The sequence below is a fragment of the Silurus aristotelis genome (genome assembly GCF_946808225.1).
Source record: "Silurus aristotelis genome assembly, chromosome: 8".
Lineage (NCBI taxonomy): Eukaryota > Metazoa > Chordata > Actinopteri > Siluriformes > Siluridae > Silurus > Silurus aristotelis.
In genome coordinates this window covers 3,469,212-3,496,808 of record NC_139581.1, presented here as the reverse complement: position 1 = coordinate 3,496,808, position 27,597 = coordinate 3,469,212, and the positions used below count along the sequence as shown (strand labels likewise).

Sequence of the window (27,597 nt, the reverse complement as noted above, 5' to 3'; positions counted from 1 at the left end):
AGGTCCATGATGGTTATTGTGGAAGGTTCAACTCAAGAACCATGAAGATGGATTTGGACTGTAATTGATATGATCAAACTGCTACAATGACTTAGGACTGCTGCTGCCATAAACAGTTGTGCATTCAAATCTCCATCAGTAAACAGTTGGTAACCTCAACAATGATGGAACTATAATGAATGGACATTCTAAGTCACACCAAATAAGGTTGGGTTCCCTTTTGAGTCTGGTTCCTCTTCATGAAGTGTCAGGGAGTTTTTTCTTACCACTTTTGCCATTGGCTTGCTCATTAGGGCCAAGTGTATAACTTATTATGCTAAAATGTATATTTACAATCGAGATAATTCTGAAAAGATGCTTTGGGAAAATGTGAATTGTTAAAAGTACTATATCAATAGAAATGAATTAAACTGCTATCCCAGGCCATATTCACACTTTTTCATTTGAAAATGCATATTTTTCTCTCTGTTTTTTGCCTTCCAGCTGCACTGTAATGACGTTTTTAGTCATCAGAATCGCAACTTTTTGAAAACACTCTCCAAAGTGGCTGAATTAAAAAATGCTGTTATCAAATCAAAGTGCAGACTCTGAAAACGCAGGCTTTTTCCAAAACAATGAACAGTTTTAGTGACGTGACTGCACCAATTCAGCCAAGATGGTGGACGTCATTGCTGCAATGTTTTAGAGACAAAAAGTAAACAAACAAGGCGGAAATTACACAAGTCGAAATTCGTTACGTTTTACGTTGCCAGAACGTAAGTGTTTTTAGATGTTTCGGTGTGTTTTCAAAGTTATGAATTTATCTCTAAAGCATTGGTTCCCAACCCCCAGGCAGTGGACCGGCACCAGTCCGTGGGTTAATTGGTACCGGGCTGCACAAAAAGAATACATAACTTACATTATTTGCGTTTTATTTATTATCTGATTCTGAAGTGTTTTATTTTGGAAAATGACCGGATTCTCTCCCCCACATCTGTCTATGACTCACTCTTGATGCATGTCATGATGCCTCGGTCACATGTCTTACCTCCATCCACTACCTTTTTAAAGGGGCTGCTCCGGCCGCTAACACATAATACATTAATGCTAAATTCAAACCCCCCCAAACGAGCAAAATGAACAAAAAACAACACAGTGGATTCACATTTATTATTATATTTTGAAAATACTAGTTTTTTTGCCAGTCGTATCATTTTATTTTGTTGTCTTTATCCGCCACACCATAAAGGCCGGCCTGTGAAAATATTGTCTGACATTAAACCGTTACGTGGCGGAAAACATTTTGGGGAACGCTGTTCTAAAGCTAGGTTGGTGAATAAAGTTTCATAACTATCTCTTGTGTATATGAAGGCAGGGCTGTGGATTGTGAAGTCAGGGGACTTTGTAAGGTTCTCCTTACTTTCTTTTAGAATAAAATCTGGTCAATGAATTGGTCACTGTGGAACCTCCCAGGCTCTGCAAATGCATTTCAAGCAAAATAAATGAGCATCCACTTCTTGCACTGTGTATCAGCTTTAAGCATGAACACTAATGCACTGGAAATTGACATTAATTATATATACATATTATTTATATTAATATGGTGTCTTTATGTCTCAGTGAGAAATGCAGCTGAACAGCTGAATCTCACACAATGCAAAACCACTTCATTTTACCTCCCATACTTTTACCCTGCCATTTCATTTAGAGTTAATGGAGAGCATATCCAATTACCCTTCCCCAAGGTGCTACGTAAATCAAAACATAAAGCAATTACGAATAGTTAAGATGATGGAAAGCCAACTAAATTAATTCTTCAAAAGATTTTAGATATAAATAAAAAAAAATAATTATGGGCCCTACACAGGACTGTTTGTTTCTCTCTGTATAATAAAATTGATAATAATTTGGTTTCATAGAAATTATTGAACTATTTACAACACAGGCTGCAGTTGTAAAAAATCCATAAATAACTAAATATCTATAAATCCACCTGTTATAGTTGGAGCAGACCGTTTGCTTCAGTAACTACTTTGGACATGATGGACAGTTAAACCATGATCAGCAAAAGTGTATTATCGTGAACACGTTTCTGATATTATCAGCAGATTTGTACAGTGAGTGAAACGTCCAGCCATCAGATCCTGATGAATGGCCGCTCATTAGAATTGCAAAGGCAGAGCAGTGAGGCAGTGCCACACTCCAGACGGAGACCAACAGGGCCACGAGACTCCATCTGCGAAATGAATTTGCCTCATTGTAGAGGACATAAAAAGTACTTCTCAAAATGAGACTGATAAAATGTGCCAAACGGGTCATCCACAATGGTTTATCACGGTAACTGACGTGTAGGAGAAACTGTGGCTTCCTGCTTTCCTTTTTATTTTGTTTAGTCTTAAATGCTGATCTTGCATCTAATGTGAAATTCAAATGTAATAAGCTCAGTGATGTAACAAAGAGAGACTCCAGTGATGCATTAGTCTCCATGTGCAGTAATTAATTATTCAAGATCCAAACTCTTAGTCAGTAAAAATTCCGATGGTCAATAACAGTAAACATTCACAAATACAAAACCCATTAGGGACAATCTAAGATCGTAAGTCGAGGCAGGAATAGCAGGGTCAAAACACAGACAAGGCAGAAACAGGACAGACTCCCAGGATACATAGATGCACAAGAAGTGCAACCTAAACAGGAAGTGGAAGTGAACTGAGCTAAAACTCTGGCAAGGTTACTGCTGGGTTGACTGGGAAGGGTATTGTTTTGAGCATGTGATACAACTAGTGCCTTTATTCTTTTTAAAGAGTGAAATATTTCTTGCAGGTCTAAAGGAGTTCAGACAGTCATCCCAAAACATTGTATTACAATAACATTAAACAGTGATGCCCAATACAGTGATCACGATCAACTGGTAAATCGCAAACTGACATAGAGGGCAGCCAGTCTGAGATTTTTTCTCCTTTCCGTGTTTGAAGAAAATAAATCTCAGACCAGCTGGCCTCTATGTCAGTTAAGTCACTATGTATGTGCAAGCTACTACAAGTAAGTCCTAATACCGTTCCACCATGACTGATGATCATTTGGAAGTTTCCGTGAGGCTGCTACCAGCAACTATTGTCTGGACTATACAACCCTAGCTGACTCCATTCAGTGAAAATGATCAGAGTAAGGTAGTGACCATGAATGTATTGAATTGTACTGTGCAATAGGGCTGTATGCAGTTATTCAATGTAGGCCAACATATACTGAATATATAAAGTATACTTAGGATATATACAGTTTTATATATATATATAAATTCGCACCATTTAGCACATTTAGTGTTGAGTGGCAAGGTCCTAATGGCTTACTTGACACTTCCGTAGCAGTATTGTAACAGGGTTGGGTTGCGAGCCCCATGCCCAGCCTCCTCCTACTTAACATCTATTCATCATATAAGATTGGTTACCAAAAGTCTTGATGAAGACTTTTTTTGCTCCTACTCTGGAGTTCCCACTGGAGATATGCCTCAAGCTGGGTTGGGAATACACACAAGTTCCAGACTGATTGTCTCCCAGTTGGAGTTTTTCCCAGTGGACAAGAAGGTTGCTCCTCTGGTGTTGCAAACCTCAGAGTTGACTCCACCAAATAGCAGTTCAGATTATTCCATCTTCTCAGATTAGATGAGGCAGGTCCTCAAGAGGAGATTTCTTACTGAATTTGAGAAATCTAATCATCATGTTTCGGTTCACACTGACACTTAGAGGAAAGTTTTAAACAGTTGAACTCAGACTACATGGCTGTTTTCTCATCTTGTTCATCAAAAAACCTTTTCAGAGAAAACAGAAGACTACCATATCTCTTCCATGCCAGAAAGATTTATCATTGGCTATACACAAATAGCCTGACTGACAGTTAGCATCCGTGTTGTTGTCTTTCACACTTTGAGTATGTGATTCATCTTATCTGCTACCAAGATTGTGTCCTTAATATGTGGTGAGAAAATCTCTCAAGCTGAAGGTCCAGAAAGACACTATGGAAACCAGTCTGATCAAATCAACTCAAAATTGCTGTTGTCACCATTCAGGTATAATATTTTCAAGGTAAATGGATTTTGCTATAGCTGGCTTGTTCAGCTTTTCCAGAAACTTGGACATTATTGTATTTGGACATTGTTACACTTTGAATAATTGGACAGCTTTTAATATTTCAAGCTATTACAACAGTGATATACCATATGCAGTATGTGCCAGACAGGTATTTGATACTGGTTAAAATAATGAGTAATCATTAGAGACATATTTATTATAGAAAACAGGCATTTAACATTTGGTAGAATAAAACATTTTATATTCACCACAACGTACATGATGCAGTGTTTGGGGATATAAGAATTTATGGCTAAATTTGTATAAGTATAAGCATAAAATCTAATTCAATTAATTTGCATTAGATTTGCACTGAACCATTTGTTATTTATTTTTATCAAGAGTGAGGAAGTTGTGGCATTCAGACAGCAAAGAGCCAAAATGGTCTAATTTCCAAATTTTTGTTTTAATTTTTACGACTTAAATTGTCCAAAATGGTCAAGTTACAGTTTAAAGCTGGATTAAGGAGTGGAGTTAGTGATAATACATTTTCTGCACATCAGGAAAAGAGGAAGACCAAGGACGAGGTTTATGGATGTGGTGAGGGAAGACATGCAGGTAGTTGGTTTGAACGAGGCAGATGTAGAGGCCAGAGTAGTTTGGAGATGGAGAAAGAAGAAGAAGAAGAAGGTGGGTGTGCAAAAAAAGAGGCTACAACAAGACTTTTCAAATATCGGTCAACAAATGGACTCTATATTTTCTTCAGTGTGCTGAGACATTATGCTCGAATGCCCTTTAGTCCTCTGTGAACTTCATGTTTGCTAAAGATGTCACTAATATACAGTTAATCTTATAAGCAGATGTCATTTCTTAAACATTCATGTTGCAAATCCACACCCTTACAACAAACATCCTTAATAAAATCCCTCCATGTTTACTGATTAGTAGATATGTGTAAATGGCAGTTCTTTCCCGAATTTCTACTACAAAGATGGAGGCACAAAATTGTGTAGGATGCCTTTGGATGGTGTAGCATGAAATCTTCCCTTTAATTGAACTAGAAGACCCAAACCTGTCCCACCATGACGATGCCCCGGTGCACAAAGCCAGCTATATGAAGATATGCTTTACATTGGTTGAAGTGGAAGATCTCCTGCTAAATAGATCTGAACCCTATTATTTACCTTTGGGATGAATGTAAATGCTGACTGCACCCCAGGCATCCTTTCCTTCTCACCTACAGTAGATCAGTTCCTGACTTTGTACCTGAATGAATCTCAAACAAATCTCCACAAGCACACTTTAAAATCTAGTGAAATCTCATACCAGAAGGGTGGAGCTCATTATAACAGCAAATGAAAACTCAATGTGGAATGGAATATTCAAAAAGAAGCACATATCAATCATATGGTCAGGTGCCCAAGTATCTCAAACCATTGGCTCAATGAATTCCTTAATTTGTTCTTTCTCTTTCATGTGCGTTGGTCAGTTTCCTTTATGGTTCGTCTCTAATGCTGAACTCCACTCAGTCTGGAGGAGTCTCATCCCGTTCTAGCGTCTCAGACGATCCTGGGCTCTCTTGGTCTGAGGCTGACCTCTGTCGGAGGATCACAGGGCCGAGTTTGAAAAAGGAGAGAGTAGCAATGGCAACCGCCACGGCGCTCAGGAGCTGCAACGATAAAGAGAAAAGGTAGAAGCAGATCTGTTTTTTAGTCATCCAAATAAAAAGGTTTTTTTTCCCAAGGAAGGTTTTTCCCTATGTTACATTTTCAACAATTTTTTCCAATAAAAAGATCAATTCTTATGCAAGGGCCATGTTACATGCCTACCATACGAGTGCCTGTGAATAAGATGTTTATGTAGACACGCTAATAGAATGAGTAATTTAAATATAATCCTGTGAAATTATTCAACACTTCTGACCAACCAAATAATGATTTCAGCAGATTTGTGGTAAATATATATATATATATATATATATATATATATATATATATATATATATATATATATATATATATATATATATATATATATATAATTATATGCATCAGTTTAAGGGAATGTACAGACCTTCACAGCAGTAGGTCCATGTGTTTGTATGGAGTCTAAGTGTGCAGTAAATAGAGCAAGAGTACAAGGGAGGTACGCCTCATTACTGTTCGATTCTCGACATCTGTAAAAAAAAAAAAAAAAAAATATTAAAATAATAATGAAAAATAAACAGTATTGGTCAATAAATTAACCATTCTCAAGACTCATGTGGATAAATTATATGCAAAATGCAACATGGATACAATTTGGACAACATTCAGGGTCTGTTCAAAACGTATACAGGGAAAGTTACTCGTATTCAGACTCGGCTTATGCACTAGAGGTACAAGTCATGCTGCCTTGACTTCCAATCTTAGATTGTCCATAATGGGTTTTGTATTTGTGAATGTTTACTGTTATTGACCATTAGATTACTGACTAAGAGTTTGGATCTTGAATAATTCATTACTTTTCCAGTCATATGTGGTTCTTCTTTACAAAAATAGAGACATACAATGGAAGAGGATGTTTTTGGATTCAGTAGCATGAACTTTTCCCTTCATTTGAACTAGCAGACCCAAACCTGTTCCAGCATGAATATGGTCCTGTGTACGAAACCAGCTCCATGAAGATATACTTTACATGGGTTGGAAGTGTGTGGAAGATCTTAAATTACCTGCTACAGAACTTCGGTACTATTGAACACCTTTGGTTTGAATGTGAACGCTGACTGCACCCCAGGCCTCCTCACCTCCCCCTACATCAGTACCTGACTTTACTCACACCCTTGTGTCTGAATTAATCTCACACAAATCTCCACAAAATCTAGTGGAAAAACTTTACAGAAGATTGGAGCTTATTATAACAGCAAATGGGGACTAAATGTGGAATGGGATGCACAAAAAGCCCCTACCAATCTTATGATCAGGTTCCCACAAACTTTTATAGCGCATTTGACAGTCCCATGAAAAGTTTTGAGTTTATTTACTATAGTGTTCTCTGAAATCTTTATTGTGTGACTGGTGTCATAAAGTGCACATAGACATGCAGAGAGCCAAACAGATTCGAGATTCTGAAGCTTGTAACCAGAAAAGTGCACAAATAATATCAGATGCTGTTTCTGAGACTTGGACATTAACATACCTGTGGTACAAGTTTGTGAGAAGGCTGTATTTGTCTGAAAAATATTGCTGCAGAAGATTTAGTTCAGAGAGTACCATGGCTGGTATTCTGTAACCTTCCTGAACAAGCAGCCCCAGACTGTACCAACCCTGCCGAGAAGAAAACACACACACACACACACACACACACACACACACACACACACACACACACACATGCAAACTGATCATTCTGGACACAATGAGGATGTTTAGTATTTCACTATGCGTTCTTATGTCATATCCACAAAGTACATTAGATGTTAGTGTCCATAAGCCTAATCATCTCATCAAGACTAATTCAGTTTGACTGTTCTGCCCATAGTCTTGCTATACCTGGGGGTCATTTTTAAGCGCTGCTCTTTTGTACATCTCAGCTACATCTGCAAGGTCTCTTTTGCCCAGAGTGTGCTCCTCATAGAAGAGGTCTCCCATTTTCACCAAAGCTGAATCATTTGGAAAAGAAGGATAACCAAAGAAGTCATGACATCACAGCAAATGTCATATACATGCAGAAGTTAAATAAAATGTCATGAATTACCATATGATGAAGGATTTTGGCTCTGAATGGAGAGATTGTAGTATCGTAACATACACTGCGTCACAAAGGCTGGATTCAAGGATCCATGCTAATGGGGTGATATTAGTTAAAACACAACACAAACAAGCACACAGGGGTTCGCTGTTTGTACGTCAATTGGCTGGATTTTAATGTTGATGATTTGACATAATCTGGGATTGTTTGGTTCTTCGAAGCCCACAGTGGAGTTGCTACAGGTCATAGCTACAGGTCTTATAAACTTGGGATTGTCTGGATTGTTCAGTAGAGCAGCACGATTGACATATATTGTTTATTGTCATGAGGGAATTTGTTGAACCATCGTGTTAATAGGTCGACTCTTCAAGTAAAGTATAAACAGTTAAAAAAAAATCTAATTGGGTACAATTCGGCTGTATTTATTTTATGTGAAGCTTTGGGACGATGATATTGAATAGAATTGAATTGAATTGAATTGAGTGTTTCACATTTTATTGTTCCCAAGTTGTAGTGAGTCCTCCACTGGCTCTATATCTAAAAAATATTCAATAAAAAATGTATATAACATAAGGAACACTTACATAATTAATTTCGCAGGTTGTCATCAATTTCCTGCCAGCCGTCTCTTCTTGATTTTACAGATTTCGTGGTGTTCCTTGGCATTTTGCACCTTTGCAAGTTCTTCATTAACTTTAAGCAATAACGCTTGATTTGCACAAGTTAAAATTGCGCCGTCTCATTGCGCATTGAACCACTGAGCAGCCAATCACAGCGTTATTTATCATAGTGTCTAGTATCATTGTGTATAGATTTACATTTTCATTTAAGGCATTTGGCAGACGCCCTTATCTAGAGACACTTACGACTGAGGGTTCAGGGACTTGCTCAAGGGCCCAGCAGTGGCAGCTCAGTGGTGGGATTTGGGATTTGATTGGTGCAAACAACTCAATTCTGCTACAGTAATAATTAACACAAATACATTGACTTACATTTGTCATCTGATCTTAGCTATAGTCAGTGATGTACAAAGAACAAACCCCTCACTTTTACTAGTAAACTATGAACATATTTTTTAGCTTAAAATACTATACAAAATATGACCTAAACAGCTTTTCTATTCAATATCAGATCTATTATTACAGTGAAATGAACATGACAATCATGAGACTCACAGGACCGTGTTCACACAGGAACGCTACGTTAAACTGAGCTGCTTGAAATCCACACTCGGCACACATCAGATAATGAACCAATGCCATGAACCTGTCAAAGATAAGTCACAAGATGGAATGAGTGTTTTCTCTTTTCCACCAGGTAAACATTTTAAATGAAAATTAACACAATTTCAAAATATGGAAAACAGAACAGTAATAAGTGTTTTAGTCTATAGACGTTTACCAGTTCCCCTTCAGATACTCATTCAGGCCATTCCTTAAAGCCAAACCAAGATGACCATTCTGTTCAGATGCCCACTTCACCCATCTACAGGGCAAGCACAAGCAACAGATTACAACAATTGATGAGTCAGTTAATAAAGATAAAATTTCTTACTCTTTACTACACTATATAGACAACCCCATTCTACATTTTGTCCCCATTAGCTGTTATATGTGAAGATAAGAAAATGAAAACTGATGTAGGGTGAGGAGGTCTGGGGTCAGAGCTCTATAACAGCCTCTTAAGAACTTCCACTCCACCCCATGTGGCTGGAAAAGTCATGTGTCCCAAACCTTTGTCCATACAGTGTATGTGCAAGCATTTCATTATGATCACTTAATATAATAATATATAATAAATAATTAATAATAATAATAATAATAATAATAATAATAATAATAATAATAACATAATATAGGCATCCTGCTTTGTACAAATCCATTGTGCAACTTACAGAACAGCATCTGGTGGATTTCGCAGTACATGTCCTGGAATACCTCGACTCCAAATTTCGGCTAGCTCGATTCCCCCGTTTATGAGGCCTCGCTGGGCGGATTTCAGAAAGTACCTATACGCTTTAACCTGAAGACAGAGTAGAGCAAGTCTAAATAATCATCAACCAATGAGAATTAAAATGCATTTCTAGTTATTAGTTACAACATACACTATGCTGCAGATTTTCACATTTATGTTGATGCATTTATTTAGTTTTTTTAAACACTGTGATATGTATCATTTGAACCACAATCACAATTACTTTACCAGCCGACCAATCAGAACAACCAACCAGTTAACCAACCAACTGACAAACCAAATGACCAACCACCAATTAGCTAACTAATTAAACAAACAATCCTTTAATCAAACAATCACTTAATCAAACAAGAAACCAACCAATCACTTAAACAGACAAAAAAAAAAATGACGGGATAACCAACAAATTAATAACCAGGCAAATGAGCAAACAACTCCCTAACCAAACAACTAGCCAACCAATCACTCACACAACCAACCACTCAACTGTCTACCAAATAACTAATTAAGCAAACGATCTCTCAAGAAACTAATAAACCAACCAAATAACCAGTTAAGTGAAAAACCAAATGACAGTCCATTCAATCGACCAATCATTTAAATAAAACAATCCTTTAATCCAAATCAATAAACAACCAACCAATTAACAAATCAATTATTCCAGCAAATGATAAAAATGTTTTTATAAACAGACTTTGTCAGCAGGTTGTCCAGGATAAAGGCCTTGAGAGTGAAGGACTCCTAAATTCATAGCAGCATCTGGATTCTCCAGCTGATCAGCCTGCTCCCAGAGCTCCACCGCTCGCTCATAGTTCTTCTCAAACTGTTCATAGTACCAACCCAAGGCAGTGATGGCTGGAGCGAAACCCTGTGGTGCACAGCAAAGCACATACATTAAGTGGTCAACACATGCCCTTCTAAACCAGATAAACCAGATGAAAGGGCATGGTTTAACAGTGGAACAGAATTAAAGAATTATCGTGTTTTGTTTGTCAGCCATGCTGATATTCTAGATCAGGAAAAAGGCGTTAATGACTAGAGATCGAGCAATTTTACTGATAACCAATTAACAACGAATGTTTTTTAAAATGGATACTGGATACAAAAAATTGTACTTAACTTTATTCCAAAAATGAAATGTGCTAAATGTAATAAATATGAATATATTTATTATGATAATAGATATATTATATATATAAATGAATTGAACTGAATATATACTACATTATAATCAATAGATATAATATAGTGCTTTCTGCATTAAAAAAAAAAAAAAGCATGTGGTGTCGGTAATTCGCCTCTAGAGGCCACTCTCTTAATGACAGCGGACCTTCTCAGCCACTTCAGCGACGGACGCTACCCGGAAAAACTATCGCTTTGGATTTTAGCCTATAACCGAAAGTTTCAGCAATCGACTAACGGTGCTGATTTTTTTCGGCGAAGCCAATAAATCAGTCGGCCTCTAATAATTAATATTAGCTCTTATATTATAGAGTTTCGTGTATGTACGGTTAAACTTCATGGATTATGTCCTTTTTACTGCTTGTACCTGTTCCATTGCTTTTTTCAGGAAGGTGACAGCTTTTGGGACATCTTTTGGAACTCCTTGGCCCTAAAAAATGCATGGAAATGCAATGGAATGTAAGTTTTACGCAAGGTTCATGATCATGCAGCAGTGTCACAGAATGTAATTACACAGATGTATATTAGATTAATTAGCACTGACCATGAGCAGAACGATGGCGTAGTCGTACATAGACACAGGGTCTTTCAATCTTGTGGCTCCTCTTTCATAGTGTCTCACAGCCGTCTGGATATCCGGATTTACGCCTTGCTGACCCCAGAACAGCATCCGAGCCACTGTTCGCTGAACAGCCATGGACGGATAGATGGATGGATGAATGAATCCATCAGAAAGAGGGAGAGATTAGCAGAACGAAAAACACTGCCATTTAAAGTTACATACTATTTCATTAAAAATCTGCATACGGTGCGTTTTATAATTATTGATAAAGATGGGTATAAAGGTATACTCAAATGCCTCTGAAGTCAATAAATAACTTTTTTTTTAGCTTTTAATTATTGGCACCCCTTCATTTAGTACTTTGCTCCCAAATCCCCTCAGCGAACATGACAACTCCGAGTCGTCTCCTAAAAAGCTTGATGATGTTGGAGAGTACAGCCTGAGGAATCTGAGAAACTCAGTCCTCAGTACTGAATCTCTCTAGATCCTTCAGGATCTTTATCTTTCTTTGACAATTCTCTTCAGCTCTCACTACATGCTTGATCCTGTGCTCAATGTGGCATTTTTGTTCATACACACTTTTACTTACATACTGTAAATGTACAGTGTGACAGTAAATTAACTATATGCAGTACTGAGGATTATTACCTCTGCATCTGCTACACCGTTGCGTGCCTGGAGTTTCAGCCACTGGAAGATGTCGTGTTCCTCGTTGGTTTGGGCCTTCAGGGTTTCCTCGTCATTCAAATATATTGGCTCGACAAACATCTACATGGTATACGGAAAGATTTTTTTCAGGCTCAGGTTTAATTGTAAAACCAAGATTATTGGTAAATGCAGAGGTGGGAAGTTACGGAGTACAAATACTTTGTTACTGTACTTAAGTAGATTTTTTTGGTATTAGTATTTTACTCCACTATTTATTTTTTAGACAACTTTTTACTTTTACTCATTACATTTTTACACAAATATATGTACTTTTTACTTTTACTTCATTTTCAAAACCGGCTCGTTACTTTAGTTTTAATCCATTGATTTGGTGAAATATCAATTTTTTCTTTTCACTGCGCGCCGATTTCAGCCGAACAACTGATTTCCTGTTACTGCGCGTCTTTTTCAATCCGCTGGTGTATAAAGTCCTGACCCTCACTCTTTACGAAGATAAGAATCAGCAGGCAGAAGGCAGTAAGAAGTTTGGGGAGTCAGTGATGTAAACATGACTGAGATCAGACACATTCCTAATGATGATCATCATCTTTTCTCTGCTTGTGTTCTATATGTGGATCTTCAGTCTGGATACATTCATTAGGTAACAACATTTTTTATTAGTTTTGTATTAATATATATATATATATAATATATTTGGCTGTCAAAATTAAAATTATTGTAAACGGCACTAGATGTTATTAACATGCTATCAATTCAGTGCGCATTTCTGTTTTTACCATTTTTATAAAAAGTATAAATAAATAAATAAATAAATAAATAAATAAATAAATAAATAAATATAAAAGAGGCGAAATTAAAACCTCCAGCAAAACATACACTTATTCACGACGTCCCTTCTTTACTTAGATATACAATAAATAAATAAACTCCACCGAAAAATAATTTTAATCAGTAAACTTTTGTTTTATTTTTGCACAAAGTCTCAAATTGAACACCAAATCCGCCATGTTTTACACAATTTACCCTCTGGGTGGCGTTTTGTGGGTTTTTCCCTCATAATGGCGACACAAACATAAATTACTGTCTTTACTGATCGTACAGATAAAAACAATACATCATTCAAATCTGTAAAATGTCTATGATTTTATATATAAAAGCTTCTTGACTTGAAGAGGTGCAGTTTCTCCGGTATCACCTCATTAACTGTCCGTGTGGAAACATAGCAAAGGCTCTTAATGGTATCCACACATCTCTGCACTGTTATAGCCTTTAAATTTAATCACTGTGCATATGCTTACATGCATATCACATGCTGTACATATGATACATATTTATCTGCACTATTTGCACGATTGCTACTTTTTGCACTTTTGGTAGATGCCAAACTGCATTTCCTTGTTGTGTAGCTGTACTATGCAATGACAATAAAGATCTATCTATCTATCTATCTATCTATCTATCTATCTATCTATCTATCTATCTATCTATCTATCTATCTATCTATCTATCTATTATTATTATTATTATTATTATTATAAAAGGATGAGATTTATGGACGTGATGAGGGAAGACATGCAGGTAGTTGGTTTGAAAGAGGCAGATGTAGAGGACAGGGGGTATGAACACAGATGATCCGCAGTGGTGACCCCTAATGGGAGCAGCCGAAAGAAGAAGAAGAAGAAGACTATGTTCTAGTGAAAGTAGCACCTGTAAATAATCAAACTAGGAAGATCCCTGTTTGTTCCACTGGACAATATTTTGCATGTACAGTACAGACCAAAAGTTTGGACACACCTTCTCATTCAAAGAGTTTTCTTTATTTTCATGACTATGAAAATTGTAGAGTCACACTGAAGGCATCAAGGGCTATTTGACCAAGAAGGAGAGTGATGGGTTGCTGCGCCAGATGACCTGGCCTCCACAGTCACCGGACCTGAACCCAATCGAGATGGTTTAGGGGTGAGCTGGACCGCAGAGTGAAGGCAAAAGGGCCAACAAGTGCCAAGCATCTCTCGGGGAACTCCTTCAAGACTGTTGGAAGACCATTTCAGGTGACTACCTCTTGAAGCTCATCAAGAGAATGCCAAGAGTGTGCAAAGCAGTAATCAAAGCAAAAGGTGGCTACTTTGAAGAACCTACAATATGAAATTGTTCAGTTGTTTCACACTTTTTTGTTATGTATATAATTCCATATATAATTCCACATGTGTTCATTCATAGTTTTGATGCCTTCAGTGTGAATCTACAATTTTCATAGTCATGAAAATAAAGAAAACTCTTTGAATGAGAAGGTGTGTCCAAACTTTTGGTCTGTACTGTATAAAAGTGAATAATTTACATCATGTTAAAAATGCTGAAAAAAAAACAAAAAGCATGGAATTTATGATTTGAGAAGAAGATAAGAAATGATAGATGACGATGAAATAAAATGCTATACCTGGTGTGCGGAAGGCTTGAGACGGTCAGCTGAGGTTTGCCTGGCAATGTTGGAATAGTAGGCAAAGGAAAGGTCAGGGTCGGCTTTCACCCGCTGATCACCAACACGGTGCAGGTGCCCCAGCCGGAGAAGAGCCAGCCTCCAGTCCTTCTGTGCTCCCAATACTGAGAGCAGCCAGGCCTGAGAACAAGTATGACTATAGATTATACAAACCTTTAACTTTTCTCTTTTTATATATATATATATATATATATATATATATATATATATATATATATATATATATATATATATATATATATATATACACTATAACATTAGCACACCTTGTAGGGTTGCTTTTTAATCCCGAGTCCACTGCTGTAGAGCACAGAAGCCAGATGGAGCGCTCGCTGGTCTCCTAAACACCCTGCTTGTAGTAGAGAAGGCATCATCCTGCGTATCATCTTAACACTCTCTTCTGTCTCCATCTCACGCAGCACGGCAGCGTACAAAGCTCGACCGACGGCTTCTGGACTCAAACGGTCTGAGGAACATCCCAGACAGGTCATGATATGGCGACCCTGAAGGAAACAGGCTTAAGGGCCTTTCTCAAGGGCCCAACAGTGGCAGCTGACCTTTTGCTTAGTAACCCAGAGTCTTAACTTTTGAGCCACTACAAGCAGTCATTCCTTCTTTTTTTTCCTTTTTATAAATCGCTGCAAAAAAACATGCCATGTTACCAAAAAAAACTAAACAAAAAAAAAAGTACAGCTTTACATCTGACTGATACAAAACACTGAAACTGGAGACTCCTTCCACAAATGATAATAATATATGTGTCATTGTTAGATTTATTATTATATGAGAATCAAATATGCATTAATATAAATCTGTGATCTGAAGGTCCACTACTGCTCAAACTTCTTATTATAAAATCAATCAATAGCTACAGACCAATCAGAAACGAAGAATTCAACAGCACTGTGATGTAAAACTGCACTATATAAACAAAAGTTTGTGGACACCCAACCATAAGATTAGTGTGTGCATATTATTGAAAATCCCATTCCACATTTAGTCTTCATTTACTGTTATAATAATCTCCACTTTTCTGGGAAGATGTTCCACTAGATTTTGTGGAGATTTGTGCTCAATCAGAGATAAGGGTGTTAGTAAGTTCAGTCAGGTAGTGATGTAGGTGAGGTGAGAAGGCCTGGGGGGCAGTCAGAGCTCTGTAACAGGAGATCTTCCACTCGAAAGCATGTAAAGTTTTTGGAGATGGCTTAGTGTACAGGATCATTGTCATGCTGGAATGGGTCCTGATCTCTTTGTTCGAGTGAATTTCAGGCTCCAGCATCCACATATGTGCTAAACAACTGTGGAAACTTTGTGGGAACAGTTTGGGAAAGAAACAAATATGACTGGAAAAGTCAGGTGTCCCAATAGTTTTGGCAATATAGTGTATTATGGAGGCCTCAACAATGTAATAAAGGGCTCATCAATGAGCTCTTTCTTATGAACAAAGCAGTGAATAAAATCTTAAAATGGGATCAACTCCACCAGTATTTTCCAAAGTGGAACATCTTCCGAGAAGATTGTAGGTTGTTCGAACAAAAAACGTGAATGTGGAACAAGATATTCACCAATATTTATGTGCATTTCACTACATGCTGGAAAGTGTGTCAACGTCTATGTGACAAATACAATAAGATTTATTTCCATTTTTCTCATACACTGACTTTTTCAGCATCAAACGCATGATATCTTGCTTTGTTTAAACTGTGATGATGGATTTGTCACCCTCACCATATTTGTTGAACATGGCCTGAACTAGCCGAGCCACCGGTCGTCTCTGAGGGCTGTGTAGAGCTTCATTAGAGCTGCACCGTGTCCTTGAGGATGCTGGATGGTTTTTCAGTGTCAGCTCTGTATATACATCCACACACTTCTCTGAGGAAAAAAACAAAACATAAGGCAATTAAGAATGTATGGCTGTTGTTGTGGGGTTTTTTTTAAGGAAACACCACCACCTAGTGGACGCTAGTGTATCACCTCTCTGTGTCTTTTCATACCAATACTCAGATAATTTGTATTCAAGTTCAGACTGAAATTGCTGACAGGATTGAAACCATCCAGATATATTCACCATCTGAAGCGTCTCAGGAAGCTGGAGGTCAGACTGTGAAAGAAATTGTGCATTATTACATATTTTACAGTTCTAATATTATATTAAAACCCAATTCCAAAAAAGTTGAAACACTGTGCAAAATGTGAATTTTATTCACAATAGAACATAGGAAACATATCAAATGTGTAAACTGTGAATATAAACTTTTAAGAAAGAATTATAGAATGTACATATGGGAATGTTTCCCCTATGTGTCTGATACAGGATTCTATTTGCTCAATAGTTCCGGGTGTCCTTTGTTGTATTTTTCGTTTCCTGATTAATTTCAAATGGTGAAAAATCTACACTGGTCTAGACTTGTTCTGCTGAAATATCCAGGGCCTCATGCTTATGCCTTGCATCATGCTTTTATTGCATTTCTCAACTGTTTTGAAATTGGGGTTGAAATACCAAAAAGTGCCTATCAGAAGTAAAGAAACGTCTTACCAGGTTTAAGGATGGAGTTCTTGTTCTGTAATACGTCACTGGACCATAAAACCCTTCGATGCCTCTTGAATATTTACCTCCGCCAACCACAAAATATCCGTCTGTATCATCCATCTTTACTGTTGAACTGAACCTGGGCAAAAACAGAAGACAAACTTTAGAACATGGATCATCATTAGATGAAATTCATCAACAGAATGTATGCAAGGATGTGAAGAGGAAACGTATTTCAACATAAAGTATTAGTAGTGTACATTATGAAGACCATCACATTCTCTGCTACAACTATTCATATTTTAAAATTAAAAAGGCACAATAGATGAATGCCTGGTGTTTGGTCAAAAGTATTGGGACACAAACTTGAAGGCACAGGATTGTATAGGATGTTGGATGTTTGGAGGTAATAGCATGAAGTGATGATCTGTTCCAGCATAACAATGCCCCTGTTCACAAAGCCAGCTCCATGAAGAACAGGTCTCCTCACCTTACATACGTCAGCTGACTTTACTAACTCCCTGGTGGTTACATGAATCTCACACAAATCTTCACAAGCACACTCAAATATCTAGTGGAACATCTGGGAGGTTATTATAAGAGCAAATATTAAACTAAAAGTGGAATTGGGTGTTCCTAAAGTACATACCAAACTTATGGTCAGGTGTCCACAAACTTTTGTTCATATATTGTGTAAAATATGTGGCTTCATTATAGTAACCTAACCATCACCCCAAACATATTTACTGTAAACAAAAGCATTCCTGATGTATATTTTAACCTCATGTATGCTGAGAGCTGTGGCCCTCTAGTGGACAAAACACTGAAAACTGTACTGTGAGGTGGATGAGATGTTGCTCCTGGATGATTTGAGACCTTGCTACAGTTGTTCTAAACAGTATTTTGTATATAATTATACAAACAATGCTTTACTGACTTGTTTGTATAATTATATACAAAATAAAGTTCTCAAAGCATCCAGGAGCAACATCTTATCCACCTCACAGTACAGTATTCAGTGTGTTGTCCACTAGAGGGCCACAGACGAGTGAAAGCCAGGAGAGAAGCAATTCTTTCTTTTGGCTTCTCCCATTAGGGGTCGCCACATTATGAGATTTATGAGAAGCAATGCTGATGAAAAAATAATGCCTACACAAAGCAGCTGGAACTGCATTCATTCTTACGTGTTATATTACAGAGCTCCCTTATGTCTGTGTTACCTTCGGACACTACCTTTTAGTGATGCTAATCATGGTTAGTCTTGCTGAAATTCCTCAGATACACACACTATAGTAGCCTTAAACATTATGTGACAATAAGCATATCTAATAATCTATCTCTTTCTCCTCCTCGCTCTCTTTTCTAAGCTCCTAAGGTACCAAAGATAATTTTTAACTTGAACTTCATGTGGGTCCTATGATCAAATTAAACCAATATAGTGTTTTTTGGCCACAAACACAAAAAGGTAGCCATATGAAAATGTCTCATACCAATTTTAAATATAATGTTAACTCTTAACACTGTTTTTCTTTCAGGGAGAACCTGGACATTTACTCTACCTGGAATCATGGTCTCCATCAAATATCAGTAGATATTACCTGAAGCCCTGGCTGCCTCTGCCAGAAAGTTTCAAATGGGCCGTGATTCTATTTTACAGCAGGACAAGGATCAACAACATACATCAAAATCAACACAGAAAATGGTGAACTGGCTTTTCCAGTCCCTTTACCTAAACTCTATAGAAAACCTGTGGGGTGAACTCATAGGAGCTCATCAGTGTGAATCTTGAACTGTAAAGGATCTGGAGAGATTCTGTATGGAGGAAAGGTCTCAGATCCCTTGCCATGTATTTTTCATCCTCATCAGGCATTCTAGGAGAATACTCAGCACAAAGTATTGACTAAACGGTCGGTAATAACTGTGCCACATCTATATAATATAGTGGCACATCTAGATGTATAAAAAATTGTAGATTGTACATTGCAATTGTAGATGCAACCAATTACACCTCTCATACCTACTTACGTGTATTCTGTCATGTGGACAACCAGCTGTTCATCTCCCTCGATGCACACCGCTATGATTTTCCCCTACAATCACAACCATTAAAATAGAGTTAGACATAATCACATATCATCAGTGGCGGACCGTGCATTTCACACCCAGTCCTTCAGTGGTGTCCTACCTGAGTCAATCTACCTCTTAATAGCATCATTACGACTCCACAGCTAGAAAACCCATCAATATTAGAGTGAAACACAGTAGAAGGTCACTAGGTTACTTATGTAAACCTTGTTCCCTGAGGAAACGAGAGCTGCGTTGAAAACGCTTTGGGAACAGTTGAAAACAGTTTTTAATGGACCATTTCTATTTTTGCATTTTTTTCCCACTGTAGAATCTGCACAAATACACAAAATTTGCCTTCATTCTAAATCCTCAGGAAATCCGCAATGCACGAAAGAAATGCATGAAAAACTAACATTTAAAACGCTTTGGGAATGCCTTGCGATGTTCACGCTCTGAATCATGTGTAAAATCCGGCCAATAGGCAGTCGTGACGTCATCGGCGGGCGACGTCGCGTAAACCAGGAAGCTACAAAATAGGTGAGCGATGGTAGTGACATTAGCTTCTGAAAAAGGAGAAGGTAAGCGCTGCAGGGATGCTGGGAGTATGGCCTGTTGACGCAGCCCTGTCCTGGAGTGGCTCTGATGTCGAGGTTGTAAAACCTGACAAAGGTCAGCGGGGTGGACCAGCCTGCAGCATTACAGATGTCCTGGAGAGAAACTCCAGCGGACCAGGCCTTAGAGGCCGCCATACCCCGGGTGGAATGAGTCTTGAAATGTCGCCGACTGTGTTTTCGACTCCTGACACCTGTGGACTACCGCCCCTACCGCATCGCGGAACAGGCCAGAAGTAGCTGTCGGGGCATTTAGCAGGAAAACCCTGTCCCTGTCAAGAATTTCCAAAAGGGTGAGCCACAAATGACTTTCTGTGGCTACTAAGGCTGACATAGAGCAACCAACGGCCCGCACCATTTCTTTGGTGACTCTAAGGGTTAGATCGGCAGCGCGATGTAACTCCTTGATGTCGTCAGCCCCAGAGTTGAAACCCTTTTCCAACTCTCGCAGCAAGTTGGCCTGGTATGCCTGCAAAACACCTTTTGTGTGGAGGCAAACCGCGACCTGCTGCTGCGTAAGCCCTGCCTACTAGAGCCAAAGTGGATTTTAACAGCTTAGTAGGCAATACTGGACCCTTCAGCGATGCAACACCTGGGGAGAGATAGCCAGCTAGTGTCTCTTTAACACTGGGCATCTCCCCATAGCTGCACTCCCTGAACCCTACTATATACGTGTATTCCTCCTCGGAGGAAGAAATACGGAGCTCCGCATTACATGCACCGGAAGAAGGGACCCCCCGAAGCGAGTGCTTTCCCCAGGGAACAGGAGCTCGTCCTAGCAGGAGAGCCTGGAGAGGACTCGTCCGTCTCCATGCCTTTTGCTAGGTCGGTTTGCGAGCCCCACGACCTTCAGCGCCGCTTCGCCTCAGCGGACCTGAGCGACGAGGGAGATCACTCTTCTCAAAGAGTAATCTCTGGGAGTGGAGGGTGCACATAGCCATGCAACTATAGCACAGGAACAATCATCTCTCTCTCGAGAGAGAGAGAGCCGAGTGAGCATGCTCCACTCCCAAGCAAACAAAACAAAGCTCATGTGTGTGTCCCCGTAATAAAACGGGGGCAAGGAGGGACATGCGAAAGTTTGTCTGCTTCTTTGCCATTGCTTGCACAGATTTACACACAAAGCACTTACCTGAACAATAGCTAATGTCGCTACCATCGCTCACACATTTTGTAGCTTCCTGGTTTACGCAACATCACCCGCTGATGACGTCACGACTGCCTATTGGCCGATATTTTACAAATGATTCAGAGCGTGAACAACCTGAGGCATTCCCAAAGCATTTTCGACGCAGTTTGGGTTCCTGAAAAAGAATAGAGCGCTGCATCACAGACAGGAATGTCATACAGTGAGAATAAATGTTATTACTAAACCCAATGAACACAATCCAACACGTCTTCTTTCACTGTAGCCGCAGCTGCATCACCTGCATGCATCATCTCTAGCAGAAGCATATTAACCTCATAAAATTTACCCCGAGTTTTTCATGCATTTCTTTCATTCATTGTGGTTTTCCTGAGGATTCAATTTTTACAAATTTTGTGTATTTGCGCAGATTCTACAGCGAAACAAAATGCAAAAATAGATATGGTTAATTAAAAAATTTAACAACTGTCTTTAACTGTTTGGGCAGTCCGTCTTGTAAATGTCCTTGTAAGTGTATCTATAACCGAATTAGTTTGTCAGCAATTGTGGAATAAAACAAATCCGCTAATAAAGTCACATGAATAAATTTGAGTTGTGCAGTTTGCTACAGTTTCAGTTTACAAGCTCTGACTTGTACCAGCAGAGAAGGTCTTGCATGCCTTGACGGCCCGCCACTGCTTATCATACACAACCCCTTATCTATTAAACCATAGCTGAAACTCGAACCATTCTTCCTGTCAGCTCCAGATTCAGAAAGCACCACTGGTGCAAAGGAAGCGTGAAGGAAGACAGAAAGGCTGATGGTGAATCGTTCTCTAATTCCAGCTGCACATGGAGGTGGCCTGCAGGAACAAAAAAACGAGGCTGTTTGTACGTACCCTTTATGCTGCATAGGTCCACGAAGAGTCAGGGAACATTTCCTCACCTGTACGTGTGAGAAACAAAGACGGACTGGCGTAATTGTCCTTGGCGCCAATGTGGTGTAAAACCCCACACAGGTGCTCCTTACAATGTCGGTCTAAGAACACCCAAAGAGAGAAGGCACACCTGAAGAGAAATGGGTTATGAGTTTAAATCTTTCACCTCCTTTATTTGCTGACTATCTCTTTTTAAACATATGTTACCATGGAAACATAATGGCTTTGAGGCGCTGTCCTTCCAGCAAGCTGCTCGTGTACGGCTGGAGGGTTTTAGTGATGCCAAAGTTCTCCCCAGTGGATCCGAAGAGCGAGGAGAGCAAAGTGGCCACTTCTAAATATCAAAATCAACATTGCTCATGCATACAGTTCTTAACGTGGTTTCATATCTACTAGTCTAAATAGATTACACAAGATTCTAGACACAACTTTTTAAAATGTATGCGGTTCTTTCCTAATCTGTGACCACAAGAAATGTTTCTGACTTTATTATAGCCCTTGTGACTAAATGAGCATGAATATCCACATGTTTACTCCATAGTCTAGTGGAACTTCTTCCCAGAAGAGTGGAGGTTATTATAACAGCAAATGGGGACTAAATGTAGAATGGGATGTTCAAATGAAGCACATACCAACCTTATGCTCAGAGGTCCAGATACTTTTGTTTATATATTGCATATTTTGTTCCTGGTCTTTTATGGTTTTATAATACACATACATGCTCATTTTGTTTCTAAACAACAAACTCGGTAAAAGGCCACAAACACAAGAAATGGACAGTGAATAAGTGAAAGAAAGTTCTGTGGACCGATTTGACACTTTTGTACCTAGCAGAAGAACTTGTGTAAGACGGAGAACAGAAGAGAAGAGAAGATGTGATCAGATCAGACTCCTTACCCACACAATCAAACATAGAGGTGGAAGCCTAATGGATCGGGGTTGTTTTGGAGCAGGGAAAGTTATTTAGTAAAGTGAAAAGAATCCTAAACAAACATGGCTACCATTTCATACTTCAACACCATGCAATTCTGTCTGGACTGCAGTTTATAGGAAGAACCTCAAGACTGGGTTGGACGTATGCATCGGCTCATTGTCCTGTTGAATGATGAAGTCAGTTCCAATGTGCCACATTCCAGATGGGAATGCATGGTGTTGAGGTATGGAATGGTAGCCATGTTGCTTCACCCCCATGTTTTACTTTAAAGTGAGGCAGTCTGCTAACATCTTTTCTTCTGTGCACCATTTTACATAAGTTCTTCAGTTTGAGATAAAAATGTCAAATTTGGACTGTCCACAGAACTTTCTTCGTCAATCATTGTTTAATTCTTGGAAACAAAAGAAACATGCATGTGCCTCAAAAACCATAAAAGACTAGGTGTATCCAAATTTTCATACACACCGATCAGGCATAACATTATGAGTGAATATCACTGATTATCTCTTCATCATGGCATCTGTTAGTGGGTGAATATATTTATTAGGCAGCAAGTGAACATTTTGTCCTCAAAATTGAGCAGGAAAGCCAGAAAAATGGGCAAACGTAAGGATTTAAGCGAGTTTGGCAAATTGTGTTGACGTCTAGACGACTGGGTCAGAGCATCTCCAAAACTGCAGCTGTTGTGGAATGTTCCTTGTCTGCAGTGGTCAGTATCTATTTGAAGTGGTCCAAGAAAGAACAGTGGAGAACTGGCGACAGGCTTATTGATTCACATGTTGTCCGATACAACAAACGAACTCCTGTAGCTTAAATGACCAAATTACTGAAAAAGTTCATGTTGTTAATGCTCAACAAATCAGGACTGTTTTAGCCACAAAAGGGGGACCAACACAATAAGGATATGACATCATAAGACATCATACATCATAAGGTTATGCCTGATATATATGTAAATTTGGTTTAGAACAACCTAGTATCTGATTGAACCCTAACTTTGCCTTAAAAAAGCATTCATAAAGCAAAACCTGACATTCGCACCATTTTCCACCGGACACTCAGATGTCCATCTGCGAGCCTTCCAGAGCATTTTCGTCTCCCAGCTCGGACACAGCAGGTGCTTTTTAGACGTTCGACTCAGAGGATTGAGGACGGTGAGTGTTTCCACTACAGTGGCTAAAGACTCACGACTCGGCTCAGAAGATTCCCTGCTGCTCATCCAGACACGGACGAAACAGCTGAGCACCCAGTCAGACATCGGGATCTTCCAGTCAGGTCGATACACCAACCAGTCCGGGAGGTGCATCTTCACAACATGAGTTCTGCGGCCACCAGGAAAACACTCCCACTGTCTCTGAATGATTTTAGAGGTAGTTCCAGTGTCGAAAGTAACCAGAACCTGCAGGTAGACCATCGATGACTTACTGCAGGAGAACTGAACCCTCAGAGGGTGGACTGAGACTGGAGATTTATGCGGGTTGATGAGGGTGATAGCACCTGAGCTGCTGTGGCTGAGACTTGCACAGAAAATTAACTAAGAAGTATAGAGAAAGGCAGAATTAATAGTTTATAAGTTTTAAAACTAAATTTGATCAAACATCAAACTGAACCTCTGCAATGAAGAGAACAACAAAATGGAATCCTGGAATGTCTAACAAAGTTGAAGAACTTTTACAGGACCCTCTTTTATGTAAAACATATTCTTTTTCTTTATTTATACATGTCTATATGGATATATTAAACATTTATTTTTCATTAAGATTGAGCACTTTCGATTTTATTGGTGTTATGCAGGCATTACACATCATCGTTATTATTTATTTAAAAAAATGCATTACATTTTTACAGCTATGTTTATGGGTTGTAGATGGTAAAACCAGCAATAAAGACAGCAAACGTCTCAGTATAGAGCAGAGATACCCAAACTAGGACCTGCTGGCCAAAGTATGCTTGGGTTGACCTATCATGAAACATCTGAGAATTCAGGGGAAAAAAAAAAAAAAAAAAAAAAAATTATATATAAATATATATATAAATTAGAGCGCAGTAGTTCATATCTCTCATTAAAGCTCACTGAATTATGCATTATCTTTTGTACAATAAACTGGAGTGTTTCTGATCGTAATATTTCACTTTTTACTATTTAAGTTTCACTGGACTGGATCTTAAAACTGCATTTGTTAAGCAGATTACAGTCAAATTTTCTATTTATTTATTCAATCATTTTTGACTATTAAATCATATATCAGTTGAACCATATCAACTTTTTTAATATATAAGAATACATTTTAATATAATGCTCAATGTAAATAAACATTAATTTTCGGCTGGCGACTTTCATAGGAAAAAGTTTGGGCCCCTCCTTGGTATGGAGCATCACATGAGCTGCCTGCGTGAATAATTCCTGCTATATCTGTATATCTGTAATAAATTACACATACAGTATATACATTTATCTTTCATACATTATTTGAATTATCTCGACTATACAGCACCTTATAAATGCATATGATCAACTAACAGGTAAATAAATATATTTTAATGGCAGATAGATTTGTGTAATGATAATAATAATAATGATGATAGTAAAAAAAATTATTAATAATAACAACAACAAATAATTTGTTTTAAAAATGCTCTATTATTATTATTATTATTATTATTATTATTATTATTATTATTATTATTTTACTTCTTTAACTTGTAAGTTCCTCACCAGAATCCCGAGTTGAAGCGACCTCCAGGAGATACGTTGACATTCTCTCATTTTCACAATCAAAATGAAAAACAAAATCCTATGAGATGAATAAAACAGTTTAACTGAATCATGACTTTGATGAGTTCAGCTCTCACACCAAATTAGTTCTCCATCAGGTCCTGTCTAACCTGCTGCGCTTCCCTGCTGAGGGTAAGTGAATCACTGGTAGATGAATCGATTCTTTTTAGTGACTCGAACTGCAGGACGAGTGACTCTTTATTTTTCAAACATGTTGTGAAGGATAGAATTTCTTCTCCATTATTTCCATGCAGTAACCCTCATTTAACAGCCTAACTATATATATAATGAAATGAATTTATCTGACACCAGGTACATCCAGGTAGATTTCCTATGAACAAGTTTTCTCTGTGCTGCAGCAGCATTTAAATCTATAAGTAAAATTAATAATTAAAATATCATTCCCTAGTAATCAAATCCATGCTCATTGATTAAAATATCACAAAAGCACCAGAATAACAAAAGAAAATCCGAATTAGTTCAGGATAAATGATTCATTTGAAAGAGGTGTGTCTCTAATCCGTTTTCTTTCCAGGAGTTGTTTCAAAGACGGAAGAACATCCTGTTAGCTTCAGGTGTAGACAAACACAAAGCTGCAGCTCCACCCGTGAAGGCAAAGACTAGGTCAGATGTACAGGCAGGTCAAATCTACACCTGGCTAAAATCTGGACCAGCAGGTCTCAGATATTAGATTTTAGATGAGGAAAAATGTGATAAAAACACACTTTGATATCTTATGTTTCTTGAACCATTTTTACAGTGTAGGTGCTTTATACTTGTAAGATGTTCATTACAGTACAATGAAATTATTTCTTTAAATATCCCATATGTTAGGAAGCTGGGGTCAGCCAAGATACAATCCCCCTCTAGCCTAGAGTGTTAAGGGCCGTGCTTAAGGGCCCCAAAAGGGACAGCTTGGCGATACCAGGGCTTGAACCTACAACCTTGAACCATGTGGACTTGAAATGAGCTACCACCTCCCAAGCGTAAATGTGAAAGGAACAACAACCATGACAGGGTGTAAGTTGGTCTACAACAGTCTTTAGGTATAAGTGGTACATGTCAAAACAAGATTCACATAAACAGCAGATAGACTCAAAGATTTTCCAAGAGAACAAGTAACAAAGCTAAATTCTGATTGGTCGGATGATTTTTAATTATTATAGCAGGAATATATATGTATATACTGTATTTTAGGACTGTTTTAGATTGTCTGGTGATAGAAAGATGGAAAGTTTCTAAGCATAGGCAAACTAGGTGGTCAACTAGAACGCAAATAGGTGGGGGCACCAGTGAGCACACACTGCCCCGCCACCACCCACTGCTCCTGCGCAAATATGCAAAGGTCTATTTGTTTTAAGTCGGTGTATTTGTTTACCAGTTACTTTCTCTGAACATGGAGAATTATTTTATTGAAAACTGCATTATTGTATAATACTTAACAGCTCATAATGTAATACTCCAATCAGGCATAACATTGACATTATAACATAATAACCGGTGAGTGAATAACTCTCACTCTCTTCATCATGGCACCTGTTAGTGGGTGGATTTATTTATTAGGCAGCAGGTGAACATTTTGTCCTCAAAGTTGATGTTAGAAGCAGGAAAAATGGGCGAGTGTAAGGATTTGAGCGAGTTTGACAAATTGTGACGTCTAGACGTCTGGCTCAGAGCGTCTCCAAAACTGCAGCTCTTGTGGGATGTTCTTGGTCTGCAGTGGTCAGAATCTATCAAAAGTGCTCCAAGCAAGAAACAGTGGTGAACTGGCGACAGGGTCGGTGGCGGCCGATGTTCAATGATGCACGTGAGGACCGAAGGCTGGGGCATGTGGTCTGATCCAACAGACAAGCTCCTGTAGCTCAAACTGCTGAAGAAGTTCATGATGTTAATGATCGATGGGTCACTCCAAAGAGTAACTCCATTTCTTCACCCCTCGTTATTGTGATATATATG

The 27,597-nt window shown here is 38.4% G+C and overlaps 1 protein-coding gene across 2 annotated transcripts; it reads right to left on the bottom strand.

The window, feature by feature from the left end:
* Positions 1–4,137: 4,137 nt before the first annotated feature.
* On the bottom strand, positions 4,138–26,182 carry LOC310729541 (protein sel-1 homolog 3). Of its 2 annotated transcripts, XR_014534584.1 has the most exons (24): positions 25,582–26,182; positions 23,907–24,399; positions 22,139–22,265; positions 21,940–22,061; positions 21,741–21,856; positions 19,215–19,279; positions 17,196–17,328; positions 16,634–16,760; positions 16,388–16,531; positions 14,926–15,125; positions 14,600–14,779; positions 12,142–12,261; positions 11,476–11,616; positions 11,299–11,361; positions 10,444–10,617; positions 9,670–9,797; positions 9,177–9,260; positions 8,951–9,041; positions 7,782–7,869; positions 7,577–7,686; positions 7,224–7,351; positions 6,120–6,222; positions 4,923–5,715; positions 4,138–4,856 (listed from the first exon to the last, which is right to left on the bottom strand). XR_014534584.1 is itself a non-coding variant. In XM_083547831.1 (23 exons), exons 1-23 carry the CDS (start codon positions 25,630–25,632, stop codon positions 5,572–5,574), a joined length of 3,132 nt encoding a protein of 1,043 aa, XP_083403957.1. In that variant the 5' UTR covers positions 25,633–26,182; the 3' UTR covers positions 4,138–5,571. The 2 variants fall into 2 exon arrangements, 1 of the variants encoding a protein (XP_083403957.1); XM_083547831.1 differs by having other exon boundaries at positions 4,138–5,715.
* Positions 26,183–27,597: the final 1,415 nt, after the last annotated feature.